The sequence below is a fragment of the Vitis riparia genome, chromosome 19, assembly GCF_004353265.1.
Source record: "Vitis riparia cultivar Riparia Gloire de Montpellier isolate 1030 chromosome 19, EGFV_Vit.rip_1.0, whole genome shotgun sequence".
Lineage (NCBI taxonomy): Eukaryota > Viridiplantae > Streptophyta > Magnoliopsida > Vitales > Vitaceae > Vitis > Vitis riparia.
The window spans coordinates 9982444-10005423 of NC_048449.1; the positions used below are offsets into that span (position 1 = coordinate 9982444).

Below are 22980 nucleotides of genomic sequence, written 5' to 3' on the forward strand. Positions count from 1 at the left end.
AGGTTATCAATCATCTTAGTGTAAGGTTTAGAGTACATGAGCGTACTCAGTGAGGGTCCACCGTACTGTACTCTAATGATATTAGTTATCATGTCCTGAAGTTATTGGACAGATAATGACGCCATTAAGGCAAATTCCTCCATTTGTCTGTCAACTTGCATTGTCCTATATGTATGTGGTGCATCATTGAGAGGAAATGCAACAATCAAAAGGTGGTTGAGTCCTCGACTTGACTCACTTGTATTTTGTACTTGTGTCTCAACCTTGTTTATGAGGGAGACTATTTGCACATCCTTTTCCTCAACCGTCTTGGTGAGTTTGGCGATGGCGTGAGCCATCTCTGCTAATTGTTCTTCTACAGATGTAGTGTCGGTTTCCATTACCGGCATAGTCATTAAGAAGGGAGAAGTAAAAAAGTCGAAACAATTGAAGTAGTTTTCCTCATTTGACATTCCAGTTGACAATCCGGAGCATGAGCCGATGCTAGAGTTGGCATCGGTAACAAAACAAGGGGATTTATCCCCAAAGTTCTATAGTGTTGAAGGGAGTTTTCCCCTACTACAAGGACTATGGCTCTTTGCCTTTAGAGAGACCAAGGTGATGAGTGGTTGGTGCTCATCACGTGTTCTTACTAATTTTAGCATACAAGCAAACTCACTTGTTTGTTTTATTGAGAATGAAGATGTTGATTTTGCTTTGCTACGAGTCATGGAGCCCATAGTGGCATCATGTTTCGATTATGCAATGATGATCTTGGCATCGCCCTTGTTGACATGCACAACTTGAGTTCTTTTGGGTGTCATCGATGTAGTAGAGATCAATCTTCTAACAAAAGAGATGAGAGGTAGAGATGCCCCATCGGGTGTGCCAGAAATTTGTACACACAAATTTCGTAAATTTAGTCCTACAAAATTAGCAAAACAAATAGGAAAATAATACGAACAAAATATTTATTGAAATTAAAAATATTGTGGGTAAAATCTCAAAAATAATATTCCTTCCAAAATAATATTTTCCCTCTGGTTTTTTGCCTTGATCACACTTTGGAAGATGACGATGATGTTTCTTGATTTCGAAGATCAATCGAGGGTCACAAGTGGCTTATTCCCTAATAAACTCGTTGAATGGCGAAGAACACGTGTAGTAGTTATTTTGCACTTTACTGAATTTGTAGGGAAATTTGATGAAGCTTTTTCTTTTGTTGTGAAGTCTCTTTTCCCGTACGAAGTCGCTTTTGGATTTTCTCCTTAAGATTTTCCTACTGGGATTTTTCTGATTTCTGAATTTCTTCTCCTTCTTGATAGAAGACACCTCTATTTGTTGAAGATAAAGAATTTGAATTTCAAATTTCTAAATTTTAATTGCTTAATTCAAGGGATTTAGTTCCTTAATTTTAGCAAATTTTCTTCTCCGAGAGGTTTTACTAACAAGATAATAATAATAATAATAATAAATTTCTTCTTATTATTATTATCCTTTTTATAGTTGGATATTAGTAAAATTTATCCATAAGAGGATTTTTTTTTTAATTTATTCATTTTGAAGACCAAATTAGTGTAATTTAATCCAATAATTTTTTTGTCTACATATATATTATAGATATAGATATGTATGTATGAGCATGATATAATTTATCAATAATAATGTATAAAATTTGAATAGATGTATGTATAATTATTTTTTAATTTAACATTTTTTATAATTCTATTTATAATTTTTTTTTAATATTTAATTGTTATATTAAAATATAAGGTATATAATATATATATATATATATATGTGTGTGTGTTGTGTGTGTGTGTGTGGTGTGGATTTACATAGAGATTTTATTAATATAACACTTTTCATGGATTTTAAAAATTTTAAAATATCACTTCACATTTGTTGTGTGCACATGCAAACAAGAGAAATGTAACAAAATTTCCACTCTCCTTTCTTTTTTTCTTTTTTTGATAATCGTGATTGTTTAGACCAACTTATGCGCACCTCAACTAATCCCACGAGATCCTGAAGTTAACAACCAGGTAAACCTTCAGTACCCTAAGAGGACTCGAACTAGTTACCATTGGAGAGCAACCCAAGGTCGGACCAATTAAGCTACCCATCAAGGTTCACTCCCCTTTTTCATATCAAGGTTGGCCAATACCCAAAACTTTCGCCATATTTTCATCCTAGCATGTTACAACCTAAAAATGGTTTCGAGGGAAGCATTTTTAGTTCAAGAATTACTCTCTTGATTCTCTAAATCTTTATAAGAATATTGTTTTCAAAAAACAATTTTTAAAGAACCAAAAATAAAACAAAATTGTTTAAATAAAAAAGAAACTTATGCTGTTTTTGAAAATAATTTTTCTATTTTCACATGCTACAAATATCCATTCCTTGCATCAATTATGACAATCATTTAACCATTATCTTTACAACCATCGCATGCACTAGCACACTCACAATCACTTGACCATCCATTACTTTCACAAACTATAAACAAAAGCATGCCACATCTGCTGTGTGCTGTGAAGTACAATCTCACTGTTGCTGCTTCATCTGAAAGATTCATTACCTCTAATTTCAAGCTCTACTTCTCCCCATCGTCTAACATAGCATCATCATTTTAAGTCCACTAAATGAAATTATGTCACAATTATCACAATTATTAATATTTTGTATACTTGGTTTGTAAGATGATATCATTTTTAAAATTGGAAAACATGTTTTTATACTTCTATCATGATCATCATAATCTTGCAACTTGCAACACACTAATATACAGGCATGGTACACTCATTCTAGAAATGGGGTAAAAAGAAGGAAGTATTACAACAGCACTGGAGCCCATGGAAGTCATGGCTAAGGGAGTGGGAGGACATTACAACACAACAGTAGCCAGGATCAAACCTCTGATTGAGCAATGAACTGAATGCGAGATGTTTAAGTTGCATTCCTGTAGCCAGGTAAAGACAGGTCAGCAAGTAAATCAAGTCGATGCAGACTAAAAGTTTATGAAATTCAGAAAATGGAGGGCAATTCTATTGTGTATGGAACCACCCGGTCTTTCAAAGGTTATATATTGCTAAATGACTGACTCTATCCCAGGACACAGAATTATGGTGTATTGCTAAATGGTAGGATCAGAAAAAAAAAATCACAAAATGTAATGGCTATGTATGAAAACTCCAGAGGAAAAAAGGTCTAGCATAAATCTACGATATAATTAATAATGACAAATAAAAACAACTATGAGAAGGGCACTCGAGAAGCTTACCAGTAATCATATTGACTTGGAGTATCAAGTTGTGGATAATCCTTCAAGGGGAGTTCAGACTCAAGGTCCTAATTCACAAATGAGGACTGTGATCATCAAGTGCTTGTGACAAAATACAATGCAAGGATAATTATATTATATAATAATGAATATAATAACTGGGAAAATGTAAATACTACAACTATATAATGAACCTGTTCTTGAACCACCTCTTCATTGATGGGAAGAACCATAGTGTCCATAACCTGGAAAAATAATCAAAATTTTATGTCTGATAAACAAGAATGGATTAGTCAGTTTAAACATATCTGCTAACAGCATCATTGATAGGAAGAACCATAGTGTCCATAGAGTCATGTATTGTGGTCCTTTGTAGGAAAATCTCAATGATAATTTAACTTAAGTGAGAAAAAGAGGTTCAAAATCAAGAAACCATCTTGCTTAAGTTGATATAGTTTCTGTGAATTTCAGTATATAGTTAATAGCCATAAGAAAAGACGCAAATGTGAAAATGGTTTGAGAGAGTATTTAAGAGACCAAAGAACCAGTAACAAAATCAATTTAACCAGAGAATAGGCCAAAAGATTTCTTACATTTTGGCTATCTTCAACTATGGCCAACAGCTTCCCTGGATACCCTAGTCAAAATTAAATAAATTTTTTAAATTTTGTAGGCAAGCATGAAGGACAGTTGTCATTTTTATTTTTATTTTCCAACTGTCAACATTCTGTAAGAAACCAGCTAAAACCATAATAATTTAAAAATATATTAAAAATTTTGACAAAACAAAATATTTATCATTATGCTCCATCATTACAGCATGACAGCAACTAAAGCCACTAGATTTTCCAATACAAAAAAATTATAATTTTTAATAGGTAAGAGCTTTTCTTGCTCCCCAGAGAAAATTGAACCAAAACCTCCCACATCCCCACTCAATCCCTTGCAACTTGAGCCAAATTTTGAAGGCTTTTCCAACACAAAATACATGCTTGCGAAAAACAGTATGTTTAGCATATCTTGCATGTAATATATATCAAAGAATGTTCCGATATGAAGCAAGACCTGTGAAACCTGTTAAAAACACCAACTGCATCCGCTTCCAGAAAATAATCACTTATCTCAACACAGATGAATAGATTACCTGACCAAGCTGCCCATTTTGCCATCCCTAATAAGAACAGCTTTCAGTAATTCAGTTTTTGTTCTTTTGGTTTTAGAAAAAAAAAAAAAAAAAGATTAATGCAACCATAAGTGGAACAAATAAATAAATATAAATTCAGCTACTATGCAATATTATGCTTTGAAGGCTTACCCCTTTGAAATCATATCTGGCTATAGGGTCAAGTAAGCCAATATTTCTTTTAGAGTATGTAAAACCAACTTAGATAGCGGAATGTGAATAAATTAAATATAGATAGTATTAATATAACACTGTTTTACTGTGATTCACATTGCCAACAACCTAACAAGCATCCCAAAAAGGTTTAAGAAGTTCTATATGAAGCAATATAAAAAATTCATTTAACCATATGCAAATAAAGTTCTATACCAGTCAAAAAGGGAAATGCAAATTAAGTTAGACAAAACTGTCAAAATGAATGTTTAAAACCAGCAGCCATTAAATAAGCATCCCTTCTTAAAATGATCAGAAGCACTGGTAAAAAAAAATTACAAGTAAATGCCTGAACAAAGTTGGCAATCATACATTTAATCAACTTTTTGAAATTGAAGATAAGGCCTCCAGGATTTACCTTGTTTGGTCTTGTGCAACTTCGACCAGATAGAAATGCCCTCCGGTCCTTGGTCACCTTTCTGTAACCAAATGTCTTACTTTCACACTTAAATCTCCAATCATTTTAAAAGAAGAAATCTGGCATTCTTACAACCTTTCTTTTATGAGCAGTAGATTGCACATCTTTCCTGTTAAGGGCACTCTGCTGACTTCTGCTTGCTTTATTCTTCTTGCTAATCCTCTGTAATGAAAATTGACCATTTTAAGCTAAAGGATAACCATTGGACCTCCAACAATAATTGAGTTTAACTAATTTAGAAAGTGACTTACATCAAATTCTTCATCTTTTGTTTTAGCCACAAAAGCATTCCAATCTTCTTCATCCACATAGGATGGTTTTTGTGGTTCAATGCCTCTTTCAAGATCTTTCTTGACCTGAATTAGCAATTTATACTTGTGTTGCCTATAGCAAGATGAAATCTTTTTCCTTGTGTAGCTCATATCCAAATCAAAACTATATCTTTCCTGTAACAAATTAAGTTTGGGCCTTGAAGAATATCAAGCAACACATGATGATTAACAACTGCAAGGAGAAACAAGGTTTACTTGAATAAAACCTAAAGTACCTACTGTTAGTGCATTAACAACAGATTTGTAGTCTTCCACTGGAATCTCCCCTATCTGCTTAAATCTTATAGGCAAAAGTTGGCATACATATGAATTAATAGATCTTTTAAATACTCCAGCACTCGGACCGGTTGGATTCCCAGTTTCATCAAAATCCACGAACAAACGTTTTGCACGAGATGATTTCCTATGCGCTTTCTTGGAACCTGCATAATCTTTAACAGTATAGGTCAAAGTTGTCATTCAGTAAACAAAATAAGAGTTTCTACAAAGTATAAACTAGTTACCTTCAGATTCTACACACAGGATATTAGAATTCTCCACTGCTTCTTTGAAAATGTTATCAATGTTAGCATTTGGATCCAAGATACTCATGGCAATGTTATCTAAAATATTATTCTTATACTGGAGATCCCCATACTCACATCCATCTTCGCTGGTCAAGGATGCATCTTCATTCATATTTATTTGAAGCAACTTTACACCTAAAGGTATGGGTTGTTGATCTGCAGTTGTTTCTTCCTCCAAGTCCTCATGATGACTCATTCTCATAATGTGCATTGATCTCAATTCGGAGCAATTTTTTGCAAATCTTTGATTTTCATCATCACCACCTGATAATGCAGAGCTGAGTGAAACATTTGGCACTGCATCAACACCAGAACCCTCAGCACCATCTGTAGATAATCCCATTAAGCTCACATTGAACAATATAGGTAATGCACCTCCACACTAATTGAAAATAAATCTGAGACATTTACGTAAATGTCAAACAATATACATCATCTCTGAAAAATTGCAAATGATATGAACTTCTAAAATCTCAAGGAGCGCTGTCCAAAGCAAAGGCTGGGTAATTTTTGTGACATATATGTTAGCATGAACACCATGTAGACCAGGTAAGACAAGTCAAGACCTTGATCAAGCATATACCTGCATAAACTTAGTACATGGCAGAGGTGCCAAGAGACTTATTGCCATAATGGTCCTACATGCCAACCTCTGAAACCACAAGTGACCACACCCCATGGACATTAGCAAGCGCATCATTTATGTTGACAATTTATAACATCATTGGCTGATATTAGCTTACAATTTCATCACTAAGGTACAACCGTACAAGGAATGTTTAACTAAATGTCAACTGGAAAACAGCATTGAAACCTTTATCGTTTCGGCATCCTGAAAAGCACAATTGATATATACATACAGGACGGCATTATGACACCATAACAAATTTTCATTAAGCAATAAGTATTGACAGGCACAAGCTGTAGGAGAAGCTATGAGGCCATGCAACAAAGCATAAGAGTATAAACGCGAAACATAAAAAATAAACTCCGCAATTCAAGACTGCTCCGTTTGGCTGCTGAGAATCATACCCAAAAAAAGAATTTTGAATCTAAAGTTTATCGTTGTTTGAAATACGAGAAACAAAAACCCAAAACCGACCCTAATACAGCTATCTTGGCTTAGTTCAGTTGAATGCTTGAATTGTTCACTCTTTCTAACCCAAGACATAATATTTAGAAAATAAACTGCCTTTCCATTCCTTTTCTTTTCTTCACTGTTGACAATGTTTTTCAACAACCAAACAGACTTTGAAAGACCCATACCAAAGCCGCGAAGCTGTTTTCTCCGAATAAACAAAAGCAAAAGGTCCTCATGAAGAGCAGCAAGAAGCTCGGTTCGAGATGCAGCTCTAGCGATGAGAGTAGACTGATAGTCGAGAAGATTCCGCATTCTGTGGCGCTCCCACTCCACCGAACCGGAGCCCCGAACCCGATCCTCCAACACCTTAATCTCGCGGTTCAAGACTTCGATCCTCGCCTCCTCGCAGCGAGCGCCGGAGCCGATCTTCTGATAGTCTTGAAGAACTCTCTTGATGTCGGATTCAGTTTGCTCCATTTTCGATGTCAGCAGGATGTCATTGACGTAGGAGATTCCCACCCAAACAGCAGCGGAGCATTTGGGAGATTAGGGTGGTGTGAGGGGAGGAGTGAGGCGGACGTGAAATGATGGTGTAAAACGTTGATGGATAGAATTTTGAGTTGGGTGTCACGTCCGTTGGGGTGTGTCCAAGCCCGGTGACGTGGGCGGTGATGCTGGAGGCTTGGCCTGTCGTCTGATAGGCACGAGTGGCGAGGCCAGGGCTAGCCGGTTCCCTAGGAGAACTGTGTCGTGGATGCAGGGATTTTTGATAAATTTACGGTAAAAATTTTAAAAATCTTACGGGGATTTTTAACTGATCAGTTAAAAAAACTTATTAATACCCGTTAACCTGAATTCATAGATAAGAATTTGACTTTTGTGACTTTGTGACCGTGATTAATATTAATAAATTATTTTTAATTAAACATTTTAACTTTTTATATTTAATAAAAAAATAAAGTTGACCATAATTTTAAAACTATATGATTTCTAAAAGTAGAGAGTCTAGAGACTATTATACTTAAATTGTGTGTTAAACATCGAGCGTATTTATTTTGTTGTTTTTGTTTTTCTTTTACTTAAAATAATTGTGAGATTTCACATATAATGATCATACAGGATCGTATGTTGAATCACATGAAGAAATTATGTCATAATTACTATTAAAATTGTACCAACTTGAATGCATGTGTGAATTTGAAGACGGTACGGATCTTCTAAGGCTGATGGAGGGCATCACCTTTTTCTAGATTCTCTCAGGCAATGGGAGCGGGAGAGAGAGTGGTTTATTCTTTCAAAATGATGTAATTTTCTCAAAAGACACAAGCCTAAGCCTTTTATACCCTCTGCCTTAGGGACCATACCCATTGGTTATTGGGCCTCACGGGCCTTAGGCCCATCATCTAAAGCCCATGATGGCATTGGGCTCTACACATTAGGTGGCCCATACTCAAGATTAAATCAGAAATTGCATGTTAAAAGATAGCTTAATCCTGGACAATGTTTAATATATTGTCGGTTCACATTCATTCTATCAATCTCCCACTTGGACCACATATATATTATAAACAATGTTCATGATAGTACTTTATTGAGCTCATCTTTGCTATCTTATTCAAAATATCCTTAAACAATCCGGTCTACTAATTATGTTAACATAGGATCAAAGCGGCTTTCGTTAATCATAATTTAACTAGACCCATCAATGATCACAATATTAACAAAATTAGCAACATGGATCAAGTATGGATGTGTAGCATGGAAATTATATAGAATGTGAACTTTAATATGTCTATTTCCAATTGGTCCTACTTTATGACTAAAAATAGTCAAATTCCACTTTCAACACTTGATGCTAAACTGCTTTTGAAAGTCATCATTTTAATTCAGAGAATTCAAATACAATAGTCTTTAAAATCAAGATCTGTACTGATAACACAACATTATATCACATCAAGAAAATAAACACAAAGTTTGAATACAAACTCCCACTATACTGGCACATCATCAATGTGTACAACACCCATATGTGTGACGTGCTCATGATATACTTTGGGTGGCAAACCCTTAGTGAGCGGATCCGCAATCATGGAGTTTGTGCTTATGTGTTCAATCGATACTTGAAGACTCTGAACTCTTTCTTTCACAACCAATAACTTGATGTCAATGTGTTTGGACTTTGACGAACTTCGGTAGTTCTTATAATATAATTTTGCGGCCTTATTATCACAGTTGATTCTCAACGGTTTCTCAATCCCATCAACTATTCATAACTGAGTGACAAAATTCCGCAGCCATATCCCATGGTTTGATGCTTCGTAGCAGGCTATGAATTCTGCCTCCATAGTGGAAGAAGTAATAAGTGTTCGTTTAACACTTTTCCATGAAACTGCTCCTCCAGCTAACATGAAGATGTAGCCTGAAGTGGATCTCCTACTGTCAAGACATCCTGCGAAATCGGAGTCCGAATATCCCACGATCTCTAAGTGACTTGATCTACGGTATGTGAGCATGTAATCTTTAGTTCTTTGTAAATACCGCATAACCCGTTTTGCCTTTTTCCAATGATCCATACCTGGGTTACTTAAATATCTGCCTAACATTCCAACAATGTACGCAATATCCGGACGCGTACAAACTTGTGCATACATGAGACTTCCTACTACCGAGGCATAAGGAAATCTCTCCATATCTTTCTTCTCAAGTTCATTTTTCGGACATTGGTGCAAACTAAACTTATCGCCTTTTGCTACAGGCGTGTCTCCTAGTGCACAATTGCTCATGCCAAATCTACTCAACACCTTATCAATGTAGGCCTTTTGTGATAACCTAAGTATACCTCTTGAACGATCCCTATGGATCTGTATACCCAGCACAAAAGATGCATTACCAAGATCCTTCATGTCAAATTTACTAGACAGAAATCGCTTGGTTTCATGCAAAAGTCCCAAATCACTACTTGCAAGTAGAATATCATCAACATATAACACCAAGATAATAAATTTGCTCCCACTGAACTTGAGGTATATGCATTGATCAACGGTGTTCTCCTTAAAACCAAATGAAGTAATCACCTGATCAAACTTTCGATACCATTGTCGGGGTGTTTGCTTTAAACCATATATGGACCTTTTTAATCTGCATACAAGTTGCTTTGAATCATTAGAGTCAAAGTTCTCCAGTTGCAGCATGTATTTTCATCAATGTTGCCATTAAGAAACGCAGTTTTAACGTCCATTTGATGTAGCTCTAAATCATAATGAGCTACAAGTGCCATGATGATTCTAAAGGAGTCCTTTGATGAAACTGGTGAAAAGGTCTCCTTATAATCAATGCCTTCTTTTTGAGTGAAACCTTTTGCAACTAGGCGTGCCTTATACCTAACAATATTGTCTTTTAAATCCCGCTTGGTTTTAAAAAACCATTTACAACCAATCGGTTTTACACCTTTAGGCAACTCTACTAGGTCCCAAACACCATTGTCTTTCATTGATTTCATCTCATCTTTCATGGCTTCTATTCACTTTTCAGAATCAGAACTTTGTTTGACTTGACTTACTGAAATTGGATCGTCTTCCAGACCCATGTCAAACTCATGTTCTTGGAAATATACAACATAATCATCTGAAATTGTACTTCTCTTTCTCTATTGGATCTCCTTAGTGGCACTTGTACTTGAGGTTCTTGAGGTTGTTGTGTTACCTCTTGATGAACTTGAATCGGTTCCATAACTTGAGCAGGAGGAATCTCAGGTGTGTCTTGAATCCCTGTTATCGACTGTACATTCTGAATAGTGTCATTAAACATAATATGACCATGTCCAGTCGTAATAATAAGAATATTAACAGATTCCTCTTCAAAGACCACCTTTCTTAATGGTTCTCTCCCACTTAACTCAACATCCTCAATGAACTTAGCATTGCCCGTTTCAAAGAAGGATCTAGTTGAGGGATCATAAAATTTAAAACCTTTCGACCTTTCAGAATACTCTACAAAGTAGCAACTCACTGTTATGGAGTCCAATTTCTTTTCATTTGGCTTGTAAGGCCTAGCTTCAGCTGGACAACCCCAGACATGCAAGTGCCTAATACTAGGTTTCTTGCTAGTCCATAACTCATATGGGGTTTTGGCTACTGCTTTGCTTGGTACTCTATTTAAAATATAAACTGCAGTTTTAATGGCTTCGCCCTAAAGTGATTCTGGTAAGGTGGAATGACTGATCATACTTCTTACCATATCCTTAAGAGTACGGTTTCGCCTCTCTGCTACACCATTTTGGCTTGGAGTCCCTGGCATGGTGTATTGAAGAACGATACCACACTCCATCAAATATTTGGCGAATGGCCTTGGACGTTGTTCACCTGATCCGTCATATCTACCATAGTATTCACCTCCACGGTCAGATCTGACGGCTTTTATTTTCTTGCTTAGTTGGTTCTCAACTTCAGCTTTGAAATTCTTGAACACATCCAATGACTGAGACTTTTCATGAATCAAATAAAGATAGCCATAACGCGAGTAATCGTCAATGAAAGTGATAAAATATTGTTGTCCATTCCATGAAGGGGTAGGAAATGGACCACAAATGTCTGTATGTATCAATTCCAAGACATCACTGCACCTATTGGCATTCTTTTTCCTCATATTTGTTTGTTTTTCTTTAATGCACTCTATACAGACTTGAAAATCTGAAAAATCAAGTGGATCAAGAATTCCTTCTGACACAAGTCTTTGTATTAGTTGATTTGAAATATGACCCAAACGCTTGTGCCATAACATTGATGAATTCTCATTCATTAATTTTCGCTTAATGCCATAATTACTTGAATGCAAGGTTTCATTTCCATTAGTGGCCTTTATGTTCATTTTATATAGTTTGTCTGTTAGACTACCTGTACCAATAATATTTGAATTTAGATAAAGACTAACTATTCCATTTCCAAATGAACAACAGTATCCAATTTTGTCCAAACATGAAACAGAAATTAAATTCCGTCTAAACGACGGTACTACAAAAGTCTCTTCCAAATCCAATGTACATCCAGAGTCTAACTGTAATCTGAAAAGACCAATAGCCTTGACTGCAGCCTTGTTGCCATTTCCCACATAGATGTATCTTTCACCATTAGTTGGCATTCGACTCCTTAGGCAACCCTGCATAGTGACACTTATGTGAGTAGTTGCACCCGTATCTATCCACCAAGTGTCAATAGGCACTACAGCTAAATTAATTTCTGAACAAACAAAGTTGAGAAGTGTACCTTTCTTTTCACGCCAAGCAGCGTATTTGGTACATGTCTTCTTCATATGACCAGCCTTTTTGCAAAAGAAACAAGTGATCTCCTTATCTTGTTTCTTTTGCTCCTTTTGCTTTGATGTCCAAGAAACTGCAGTTTGTTTTCCTTTATTGTCCATCTTTCTTTTCTTGTTGGTACCAAATCCCTGAGATGTGGAAGCCAAGTGAGCACTTTCTATCTTTTCTTGCTTTAATCTCTCTTCCTATTGCACACATTGAGCAATAAGCTCATTCAAAGTCCATTTTTCCTTTTGTGTATTGTAACTGATTTTGAATGGACTGAATTGTGTAGGCAGAGAGATCAAGACCAAGTGCACGAGTATGTCTTCTGACAACTCTAACTTTAGTGCCTTGAGTCTCGTCACAAGATTAGACATTTCCATAATGTACTCCCTAATATTCTCTTTCCCTTTATACCGCATAGAGACAAGCTTACTAAGAATAGTGCTTGTCTCAACCTTTTCGTTTGCAGCGAATCGGTTTGCTATCTGGTCCAAGAATGCCTTGGCTTGGGTTTCCTCAGGTATTGCACCCCTTATTGCTTCTAGAATTGAGTGCTTCATAATCATTAGACTCATGCGATTGGATCGCTCCCATTTTTCCATAGTAGACCTTTGCTCAGCAGTGCTGGCACTAGTAAGATCTGAAGGGCGATCCTCCCTTAATGCAAAGTCTAAATCCATGCACCCGAGCACAATTATAACGTGTTCTTTCCATTTCTTGAAGTTTGTGCCATTAAGCACAGGAATGTTATTCACATTTGCAGATATAGAAGATGTTGAATTCATAATAATAAAGCTCACAATCAGTCACATAAGCATCATACACACATGAATAAATAAACATCATGCAAGATACCTAGCACAAACATTAATATTCAGTCTTTGGACAAAAATATTAACTTGTAATTGGTATCCTTATACAAAATTAATTCATAAATATTGACAATAAAATCAAACATTATATGTTTGTCTTTGAACTAACATATCAATGCAAGATAAACATTATATGTCACATATTTATAACTACTTTATCTATTAAAATAATCTTCCTTTGGGCCGATTATTTTAAATAATAATAATAACATGTTTCATACTTCAAAATGAATAAAATTATATAATATAAGTCACTTTGGCAACAAATATATAGATAACCTATTCATTTTGAAACGTTAAACATAAACGTAACAAGAAATAATAAATTCTAAAAAAAAAAGAAAATACAAAAATTCATCAAAACCATAAATTTATTATAGTATAAAATTCATAAATAAACAGAAGAGTCTCATAGCCTAATTGGTCAAGCACAAGGTTGAAAACCTTGTGGTTTTGGGTTTGAGCCCCATGGGGGTGGCCTTACTCATTTTTCCATCCTTTTTTTTTTTTTAAATATCAAAAACGCCATTCATGGCATTGGCAGCCTGTAACATCATGTTGCCTTAAACTACAGTGGCACCCCGAAACACTCCCCCGGAACGGCGTCGGAGGTTGCACCTAAAGCGCACACCAGTCGCACTTGAAGCGCGCTGTCTGAAGCGCCTCCAATGGCGCGGATTGAAGCGTCGTAACGACACTGTAGTGGCGCCGTAACGACACTTAGAAACGCACCCTAACGGCGCACGGAGATGGCGCTTGAAGTGCGCCTCCAAATGACGCCTGAGAGGCGCCTGTGACAGTGCCTTAACGGCGTCATTCCTAACGCCGGAGTAGCGCCCTGAACGGCGTCAATGGCACTGAAGGCACTGCCTGAACCGCGCCTCAATGGCGCTGCAGGCGCTGAACCGAGCGCATAGGTGCGCGCACAGGCTGCACCCCAGGCCGTACGCACAGGCCGGCAACGCCTGCCTCCTCAGCCGCGCGCACTAGTGACACCGTCAAAGGCGCTGGAATGGCGCCCTGAAACGTGCCTTAACGGTGCCTTGCGCTGGAGTGGGGCCTTAAACGGCGCCGGAGTGGTGCCTCAAGCACGCCCTGAACTGCGCCTCCATTGGCGCTTGAACCACACTTCCGATGGTGCTGCAAATGACGCTGGTATCGCGTCTGAATTCAACGCAGTACAATTATTATTGCCCTAACATGCTATTTCTCATTGATCCAACAAAGGCTCTAATACCAATTGTGAGATTTCATATATAATGATCATACAGGATCGTATGTTGAATCACATGAAGAAATTGTGCCATAATTACTATTAAAATTGTACCAACCTGAATCCATGTGTGAATTTGAAGACGGTACGGATCTTCTAAGGCTGATGGAGGGCACCACATTTTTCTGGATTCTCTCAGGCAATGGGAGCGGGAGAGAGAGCGGTTCTATTCTTTCAAAATGATGTAATTTTCTCAAAAGACACAAGCCTAAGCCTTTTATACCCTCCTGCCTTAGGGACCATACCCATTGGTTATTGGGCCTCACGAGCCTTAGGCCCATCATCTAAAGCCCATGATGACATTGGGCTCTACACATTAGGTGGCCCATACTCAAGATTAAATCAGAAATTGCATGTTAAAAGATAGCTTAATCCTGGACAATGTTTAATATATTGTCGGTCCACATTCATTCTATCATAATTTACTTTCAGATGTTATATTATTTGTTTTTCTATTTTTTTTTATGATTTGATATAAATTTTTTATTAAATAGAAAAATTAAAATTTTACCCTTTTATTTACAAAAATATTAACAATAAGTACTATTAATTATAAAATATTAACAAACAAAAAATTATTAATACTTAAAACTATTAAATACTATTGAATATAAATTCTATTTAGAATTTAAAAAGAAAAACAAACATCACCTTATTGTCATTATTGTAAAATTGTGTCTTCAAAAGTTAAGATGGTTTTTTTTTTACTTAATTATAAAAATAAACATGTTTTCTTTACTAACAGTGATTCACTTTTAGCATTAAAAAAAAACTAAATATTTTATCATGTTGAATAAAAATTTAAGAAATAAGTAATATATCAACAAAATGTGAAAAAACAAATTATCTAAAATCTAAAAGTAATTTATTTTCAACAAATCTTTAAAAAAACCAACACCTTAATCTTCATTTCTTTTCTTTTCTTTTTCCTAGTCATTTTTCCTTTTATATTAATTAATTATTATTATTTTTTAGTTTTTATTTTATTTTTTTTCTATATTTTCCAATTTTTTACAATTTAAATTTTTTTTAAAATTTATTTTATATACATGAAAGTGGTGTTTGGTACATGGGAATAGATAATTGAAATAAATATTTTATTTTCATTTTAATGTTTTGCAATAATAGGAATGAGAATGAAAAAAAAATAAATTGACAATAATGCCCTTTTGTAGACCCCCATTTTTTGGGGTGTGTTTTCTGCAACTCGTTCTTACCAGGTGGAGGGCTCTCAAGGAGCCACTTGTCGACTCATGGATGGCTACTAGGGAATCACAATAGTGCTTAGGAGAGGCAATGGGAGGTTGACACATGTCAAGGAATATTCTAAGAAAAGCTGCAAGCCGTTACGGAGGAGCGTATTCTATTGTTGAGGGTGATATATTTTTTAGGGGGGTGAGATGGTTCTTTAGCTAGGAGAGCAAGCTACTAGAAGGTGAGGTTTTTCTTGGAGAGAAAGTTTATCGGAAAAATGAGGGTGTAGGAAACGGGGTGAGATTTTGGAGAGGTTTTCTTGGAAAGCAAGCAGGAGAGGGAGTAAGACATGGAGGTGAGATTGTGAGGTTTTTCTTGGAGAGAAAGTTTACCAAAAAAATGAGGGTATAGGAAACGATGTGAGATTTTGGAGAGGTTTTCTTGGAGAACAAGCTGCTAGAGGGAGAAGTTTTTCTTGGAGATAAAGTTTACCAGAAAAATGAGGGTGTAGGAAACAAGGTGAGATTTTAGAGAGGTTTTCTTGGAGAGCAAGCGGGAGAAGGGGCAAGATACGTTTGATATAGTTTTTTGGATTATTTTCACTCATTACTCTGTTTTCTTTATCTTCCATTTTCTTTGGTTGTCTCTGATTTTCTGGGCATTGAACGATTGTTTGGGTATGGGTGTGATGTTGTATTACTCTTCTCTTATGTCTTTTTTTTATATATATCTGAATATGGCTCACTCCGATAGTAGGAGTTTGTTAATGACCCCATTTTGATATTTTTTTTGAACTCCCCTGCTGCACCACTGGTTGAAGAACCCCTGGATCTCAATATGAAAGGGGATCCCATTTAATGCTTTGTTCACTCTATTTGCTCTATTCTGAGTACGTTGTATCCTGTTTTTCCCACCTCTTTACTTCCAGCACCTCAATCCATATCTCTTTTCATGGTTCACATCTTTGGATTTGTTCCGAATGATTAGTTGTGTATGTTATGATACGAGCTTGAGGAGAGATGGGTGTGTGTGGGTTTATTACTCCATATCTGTGACCCCAGTAGACGAGATGTATACGTGAGTTATGTTGGCTGTTGTTTTGGCTGTTGGTTGACTTGTCTCTGGTCCATTGTCGATCCCTTGGATAGTTTCAGATGGAGCTTCCGTTAAGTTTATTATGCTGGAAATTTTGATTTGGCACCTATCATCGTGAGAAGCAAAGAGCCTGAGCTGTACCGAAATAGATGTACTCAGAGAATTCGTGCACCTAAAAAGAACTTGCTGAATGGAGGATTGCCTCATGAAAATATGACTGATCAGTGCTTACTCATAAAGAATAAATCAGTCATTGAAATAGATGGAAAAAAATGAAGGATTACATGTTGTACTCTCTCTCAAGGCCAAGGATATAGATAGAATGAAGAACCTAGCTGAGTTAGAAGATGGAAAGAAACTAAATGGTAGCAGCAATGAGGATCGGCTTTGAGAAAATAAAGACTATGCTTAATTAAGAAAAATACCTAAAATGAAGGGGGGAGGGGTGAATTGGGTTTTTTAAATTCTTTTCAATCACAACAAGTTCAAGCACAATATAAACAAAATAAAGAGATAGAGTTAGAGAATTCAAACTCGGGTTTTATAGTGGTTCGACACTTCCTTCCCTACGTCCACTCTCCTCAATCTCTTAACCGAGTGAGGGTCCCACTAACTTGAAGCTTCAACCAAGCTTCTAATCTTCTTACACTTGGATTCCGGCTCCAATGGGCTCTTACACAATCTCTTCAAGATTCAAACATCTTGAAAGCTTTAACACTCAGATTTTACAAGAAAGAATCCCTCAACCTAGCTTAAGGATAGTTCAAATACAAGACAAAGCTAGGATGACACACAAGAGTGCACTAAAGGATATGCAAGTGATGATTTAATGCACTAAGAAAGAAATGAGAGTTTTTTGGTCAAGAACAGGTAGGTAGACAATTGATTGCAAGTGTTCTCTTGTCAATAAATGAAGTAGGGCTCTCAATTTATAGATTTCTAAGCTTGGGAGCCAAAAATAGCAAAAGGTAACCTCGACTGGTCGAGCTAGGGGTCGACCGGTTCACTAGCAGTTGGAGCATTTAATGCTTGACAGGTTACCATTGCCTCGACTGGTCCTCAACCGAACCTCGACTGAGAAGAGAAGGCTATTGGGAGAGAGAGAAAATTTTGTGCATCCCTCGACTACTTCCTCGACCGAACAAGGGCAACCGGTTGACCGGTTCCCCAACCGGTTGAGCCAGTTAGTCATAGCCTCAACCGGTTGAGCCTTTTGGCCCCGAAAACCTATCTTTTTCAATTCCTTTCTTTTCTAACACTTAGGCAAGGTTTTTAGATGAATTATTATGTCAATTTGAAAACATTTTGCCTAAGGTACATTTTTTAAAACTCGAGTTTTAATGAAATCGAAGTTTTAAAGAATAAATCAAATTTTCTAAGTTGCATGAAATGACATGAAAATCCTAAGTGCACTCATGCATTCATCTTACATTAGTTTCCTATGATCACAAGTCTTCCAAACGTCTCGATCTTGTATCCATTTGGTCATTTGATGAATTTTCGAGTTTATGCCTGAGATTCTTAACCATTAAACCAATTAGTCATTAACCATGGTTTGTTATCATCAAAACCCGATTAGGAGAACCCTTGGGCTAACAGGCTTGTTAAGGTTATTTGAGAGGCTTTGGAGAAGAAGAATTCGATATGGGATTGGAAAAACAATGGTTGAGCATTTTTTGGAAGCAATTATCGGGTTTTGACTCCACTATCAACAAACAGGGCCAATCTTATGAGTCCCTTTATGCCAACTCACTTATCATATATGATGCTGTGAGTCAATCCAAGGCCTTGATTGTTCTTTGGTTCTCAATGGTTCAGAGTATGGCTAAGCGCTTAATGAAGGGAATACTAACCGAACCTGGTCATCATAGCACCTTCACCACAACACACTTGTTGTTCATCATCATTTTCCCAACCATGCCATCTAACCCATCTTCATTTTGCCTCTATTATTTCCCACAAACAGGAAGTCCCATGTGCATGGCCATCTTTACTTCTTCCATATTGCCTATCCATGAAACCCATCCATTAAGCTTACCTATTAAACCCATTCCTCACATTACCCATAACCCTATCCAAGACCACTTATATCCATCATCATTTTTATCCATACCCCTACCCGGCTTACCCATATTCTCATACCCACCGAACTTGTCTCACTACCCATCCTTCATACTTCCCGTATCCACTACATGCATATACACTCATTTCATTTCACCATATTTCCCTTCATTCCACTACTTAATCAATTTTCTTCACTATTTTCTCCTCTTACACTCTCATTCATGCAGTTCACATGCATACCTACCAAGGAGCACGTTCACTGGCATAAGACAGGCAAGACCAAGCTTGTGATTGAGACTGGGTTTCAAAAGGGTCATAAGAAGATCATGGTTTAAGAAAGGGCCCGAAGTCAGATAAGTCTCATTGAGTAATGCATCAATATCTTCTTGGCACTGAAAAAGAAGATGAACATGTGGTGTCTAAAGTCTTCCATCAGCCCCAAAAGCGAACAAAGAATAATGATGATATTCCTGTCATTGAAGTTGCTAAAACGGATAAGAATATTGTTCATGATGACATTCTTATTGGTAGATATGTTATCATTCTTCATGCTTCCATCTCCGAAGGTTTTCGAATACAGTGGTTGAGTTTTACAACGCCACATTATCTGTTCACCAACTTCCTAAAAATGCAAGTGAATGAATGTTTCTGGACGACGAAGCTCAACGGTATTTGCTTCCGTACACTCATGTTCACCACGCCCAATTTTGGTGACTTGAACTATCCAATTTCTACCACAATGCATGGAGCCACATGCAGCCTTAGCTATCCTGGCCAACTGAATTTGGGTTTTTGCAAGCTGGCAGCCAACCTCATTCATTTCCTAAGGCCACATTTGTTATGGTTGGGTTTGTACCTTTCACATCCCGTGGGTCCTAGTAGTACTATGCTCTTACAGTTCTAGAACTTACTCGACATGTGTGGGAAACTGGTTGTAATGAGCTCCAATGTCAATGCCACAGGCACGCTACCTAGTGAAGCCCTCAGGGGTTACGGGGGAAAATCTGTTTAGGTCCACCACCCATTATGGGTATAGTGTTGACCACCAAGATGTCGACTCGTTTGAATCTGAATTGGTTGGTAGGCAGACTGATTTCATCCACTATGATTAGACTCGAACACTTGGCATGGATCCATATACTGAGAATGGTGGAACACGGTCTGGGGAACCCTCAAGTGAAATATAGAATTGGCCGCGTCACGTACACTCTATCTTGCACGTATCAATTCATGTATGGTGGCACTGTTGAGAGGATTGGATTGAACATAATGAAAGGTGTTAGTGAGGTTTTTTTTCTTTTATTTATTTTATTTTGGCATGGGTTCTCTGCCAAGTTCAGTCGTGTCGGCCTTGTGTGCATGCACATTGGAATGAAGATAATAGTTAAGAAACTTCAGCTAGATCAAGGACATTCGGATGTGTATTGGTTATTTTTGGTTGTCTAAAAAAAAAAAAAGGGTTTCATGGTGGACATGATGCTCGAATCGACGAGATTCTAACACAATAATGTTGACATGTACAGATTCATAAGTCATAATTCTCCGTGAGACATGTGATTTGTAGATGCCGAGGCTTCCGTAATGAGAGAGGAATGCATCAGGGCATTCTTAAGCAAAGAATAACTTGAATTTGTGAGCATTTGTTTAACACACGAAGTTTTTTTTTAGATCTGATGCATAAAATTGACTTGGTGACTTGGAATGGGAATAATTTATGGATATGTTCAGAATGGTCTATGGGTGAGGTTCCAGATGCCACCCTTAAATAATGGAGGTAGACATGGCAGTGCAGGGATTCAGGAATATCAAGGAGATTAAGTTGGGTTAGAGAGTTCCATACCATTTGAAATTGGGTCCATGATAGGCTCCTGATCCTCTTCCTTTACAGTTGGACTGAATATACCCCTACAAGAGTTGAAGATGCGACTGCTTAGGGATGGTGCATCGGTGATTGTGCTTTCAGCTTTCGGAAGATGTAGGAAAACCATCTTGGCTAAAATGCTTTGTCATGATCATCAAGTTAAAGAAAATTTCAAGAACAACATCTTCTATGTTACCATATCAAAAGTGTTCAACCTGAATGTCATTGTACAAAGTTTATTTTAACATAGTGGCCATGGGGTCCTAATTTTTTAAAATGATGAAGATGCAGTCAACCAATTGGAACAACTACTGAAGTAATTAGTACCGACTCCTATACTTTTGGTTCTAGATGATGTTTGGAGCGGATCAAAATCCCTTCTTAACAATTTTGTGTTTGAAATACCAAATCACGAGATTCTGGTTACATCAAGATATGAATTTCCAAGATTTGGTTATATCTATAATTTGCCATTGTTGAAGGATAAAGATGCTATGACTCTTTTTCGTAGCTCAACATTCCAGCAAGATAGGAGGTCTTATTTGCCTGATGAAGACCTTGTGGAAAGGATTGTGAAAAGCTGCAAGGGATTTCCTCTGGCCCTCAGAGTTGTTGGTAGATCACTATGTGGCCAGCCTGCAAAAGCATGGGAAAGTAGATTGCTGACATGGTCAAATGACCGATCCATTTTCAATTCCAATAACGATCTACTTCTTTGTCTCCAAGGTAGCATCGATGCCTTGGCTAACAAAGGTATACTGAAGGAGTGTTTTATGGACTTAGGCTCATTTCTTGCCACTACTCTTATAGATATGTGGGCAAAATCGTACAAACTCTATACATGCGATGTCTTCGCCATTAATGACCTCAAAGAACTTTCCTTCCGGAATTTGCTCAGTCTTGTAGATGTAAGGAAATATGAAAGTGATGTTGATGGCTACTATAATGACACCTATGTCATGATGCATGATCTTCTCAGAGAGCTAGCTATTTATCAAAGTAGCCAGGAACCCATAGAACAGAGGAAAAGATTGTGGACTTATCTGGAGACAAAGTTCCTAACTGGTGGACATAAAACAACTAACAACCCTTTGAGGCTTGCCTTTTGTCTATCTCCGCAGATGAACTGTTCTCTTCAAGTTAGGTTGCAACTATGACAGGATCGATGTGGGGAAGATGCTATCAGTGGCTTTGCCATACACTCAATACTTGTTTGCCCACCACCTCAAAATGTTAAAAGTGGTCAAGATGCTGAAAAGCCACAAATTCAGAAGTTGACTTAGCTTTTCAAATTGAACTCGTTGTACTGAGAAGAGAAGTAAGAGAAGGAATACTCCTCCAGAACGGATCCAGAAGAAAATGCTCACTACATGGTGTACCGTATGCATGGCCACCTTTGGGCCTTGTGCCACCTCCTGTTTCATCATCTTTGATTTTGAAAATGATTTCCCAACCCCTCTTTTGTAAATAATCTTCAAAATTCTGGTGGTTAAATAATTTTAAATCTCCAAAATTTTCATCCTTGGCATTTTTCTTAGGCGCCAAAAATCTGTTTTCCAATAAAATTTACTGTCATTTTCTTCAGCATGCATTTTTCACAACTTCCATGATTTTAAAATGTTTTGAAATAAGTGTGAATTTAATCTCGTAATTCTGGATAATGGAGTTATTGGAATTGATTCATGCAAAATAAATTGGGCTTTGGTGGAGGGGCCCGACATCAAAGAAGTTTTATTTAAAATAAACATGAACTTAAGCAAAGTGTCAGGTGTGTTATTAATGATTTCATATTCCATTTAGTGACATGTGAGCCATATTTTATGTTCATTAATTGCGCACTAACTCCATTTCTTGATAGCGCATTATGACTCATTGCCAAGGTACACACCCGCTCTCACTCTGGCCATTCTTTATTGAGTGTTTTGATTCTCACATGTGCATGATCATTTTTAGGCATCTTTTAATTTATTGGCCAATTGCCATGATCGCTTCATTCTATTAGTAGAGACCCGTTTTTTTTAGGGACTTAGAGAGGTGTTATGGTATTTACCGTACCTTCCCGATAAGTAACCTGACTCCTGAGCCCATATTTGGTTTTTCACAGACCACCTTTTCCAAAATAAGGAGTCACACTTACAGTTTTCTTTTTTATTTTGTTTACTCTTTAAAAATAAAACAAAAATAAGTGACAACTCCAAGTCATTTTCTAAAAAAATAAATCATTTTTCAAATAAAAAGTGACTTTGCCATCGAGTGGAAGCTCATAA

At 36.9% G+C, this 22980-nt stretch overlaps 1 protein-coding gene and 1 pseudogene across 15 annotated transcripts; one reads left to right on the forward strand and one right to left on the reverse strand.

The window, feature by feature from the left end:
• Window positions 1-2690: 2690 nt before the first annotated feature.
• Window positions 2691-7687, reverse strand: LOC117909206. Of its 15 annotated transcripts, none has more exons than XM_034823142.1 (12): window positions 7241-7672; window positions 6050-6301; window positions 5912-5947; window positions 5628-5839; window positions 5328-5522; window positions 5152-5238; window positions 5017-5077; window positions 4407-4433; window positions 3856-3899; window positions 3457-3507; window positions 3263-3330; window positions 2691-2941 (listed from the first exon to the last, which is right to left on the reverse strand). In XM_034823142.1, the coding sequence occupies exons 1-12, from the start codon at window positions 7530-7532 to the stop codon at window positions 2929-2931; spliced, it is 1338 nt and encodes a 445-aa protein (XP_034679033.1). In that variant the 5' UTR covers window positions 7533-7672; the 3' UTR covers window positions 2691-2928. The 15 variants fall into 15 exon arrangements, 14 of the variants coding, with proteins under 14 accessions (XP_034679033.1, XP_034679034.1, XP_034679027.1 ...); XM_034823143.1 differs by having other exon boundaries at window positions 5628-5830; window positions 7241-7665; XM_034823136.1 differs by having other exon boundaries at window positions 3472-3507; window positions 5912-6301; window positions 7241-7681.
• Window positions 7688-19222: 11535 nt separating this feature from the next.
• LOC117908169 lies at window positions 19223-21788 on the forward strand (annotated as a pseudogene).
• Window positions 21789-22980: the final 1192 nt, after the last annotated feature.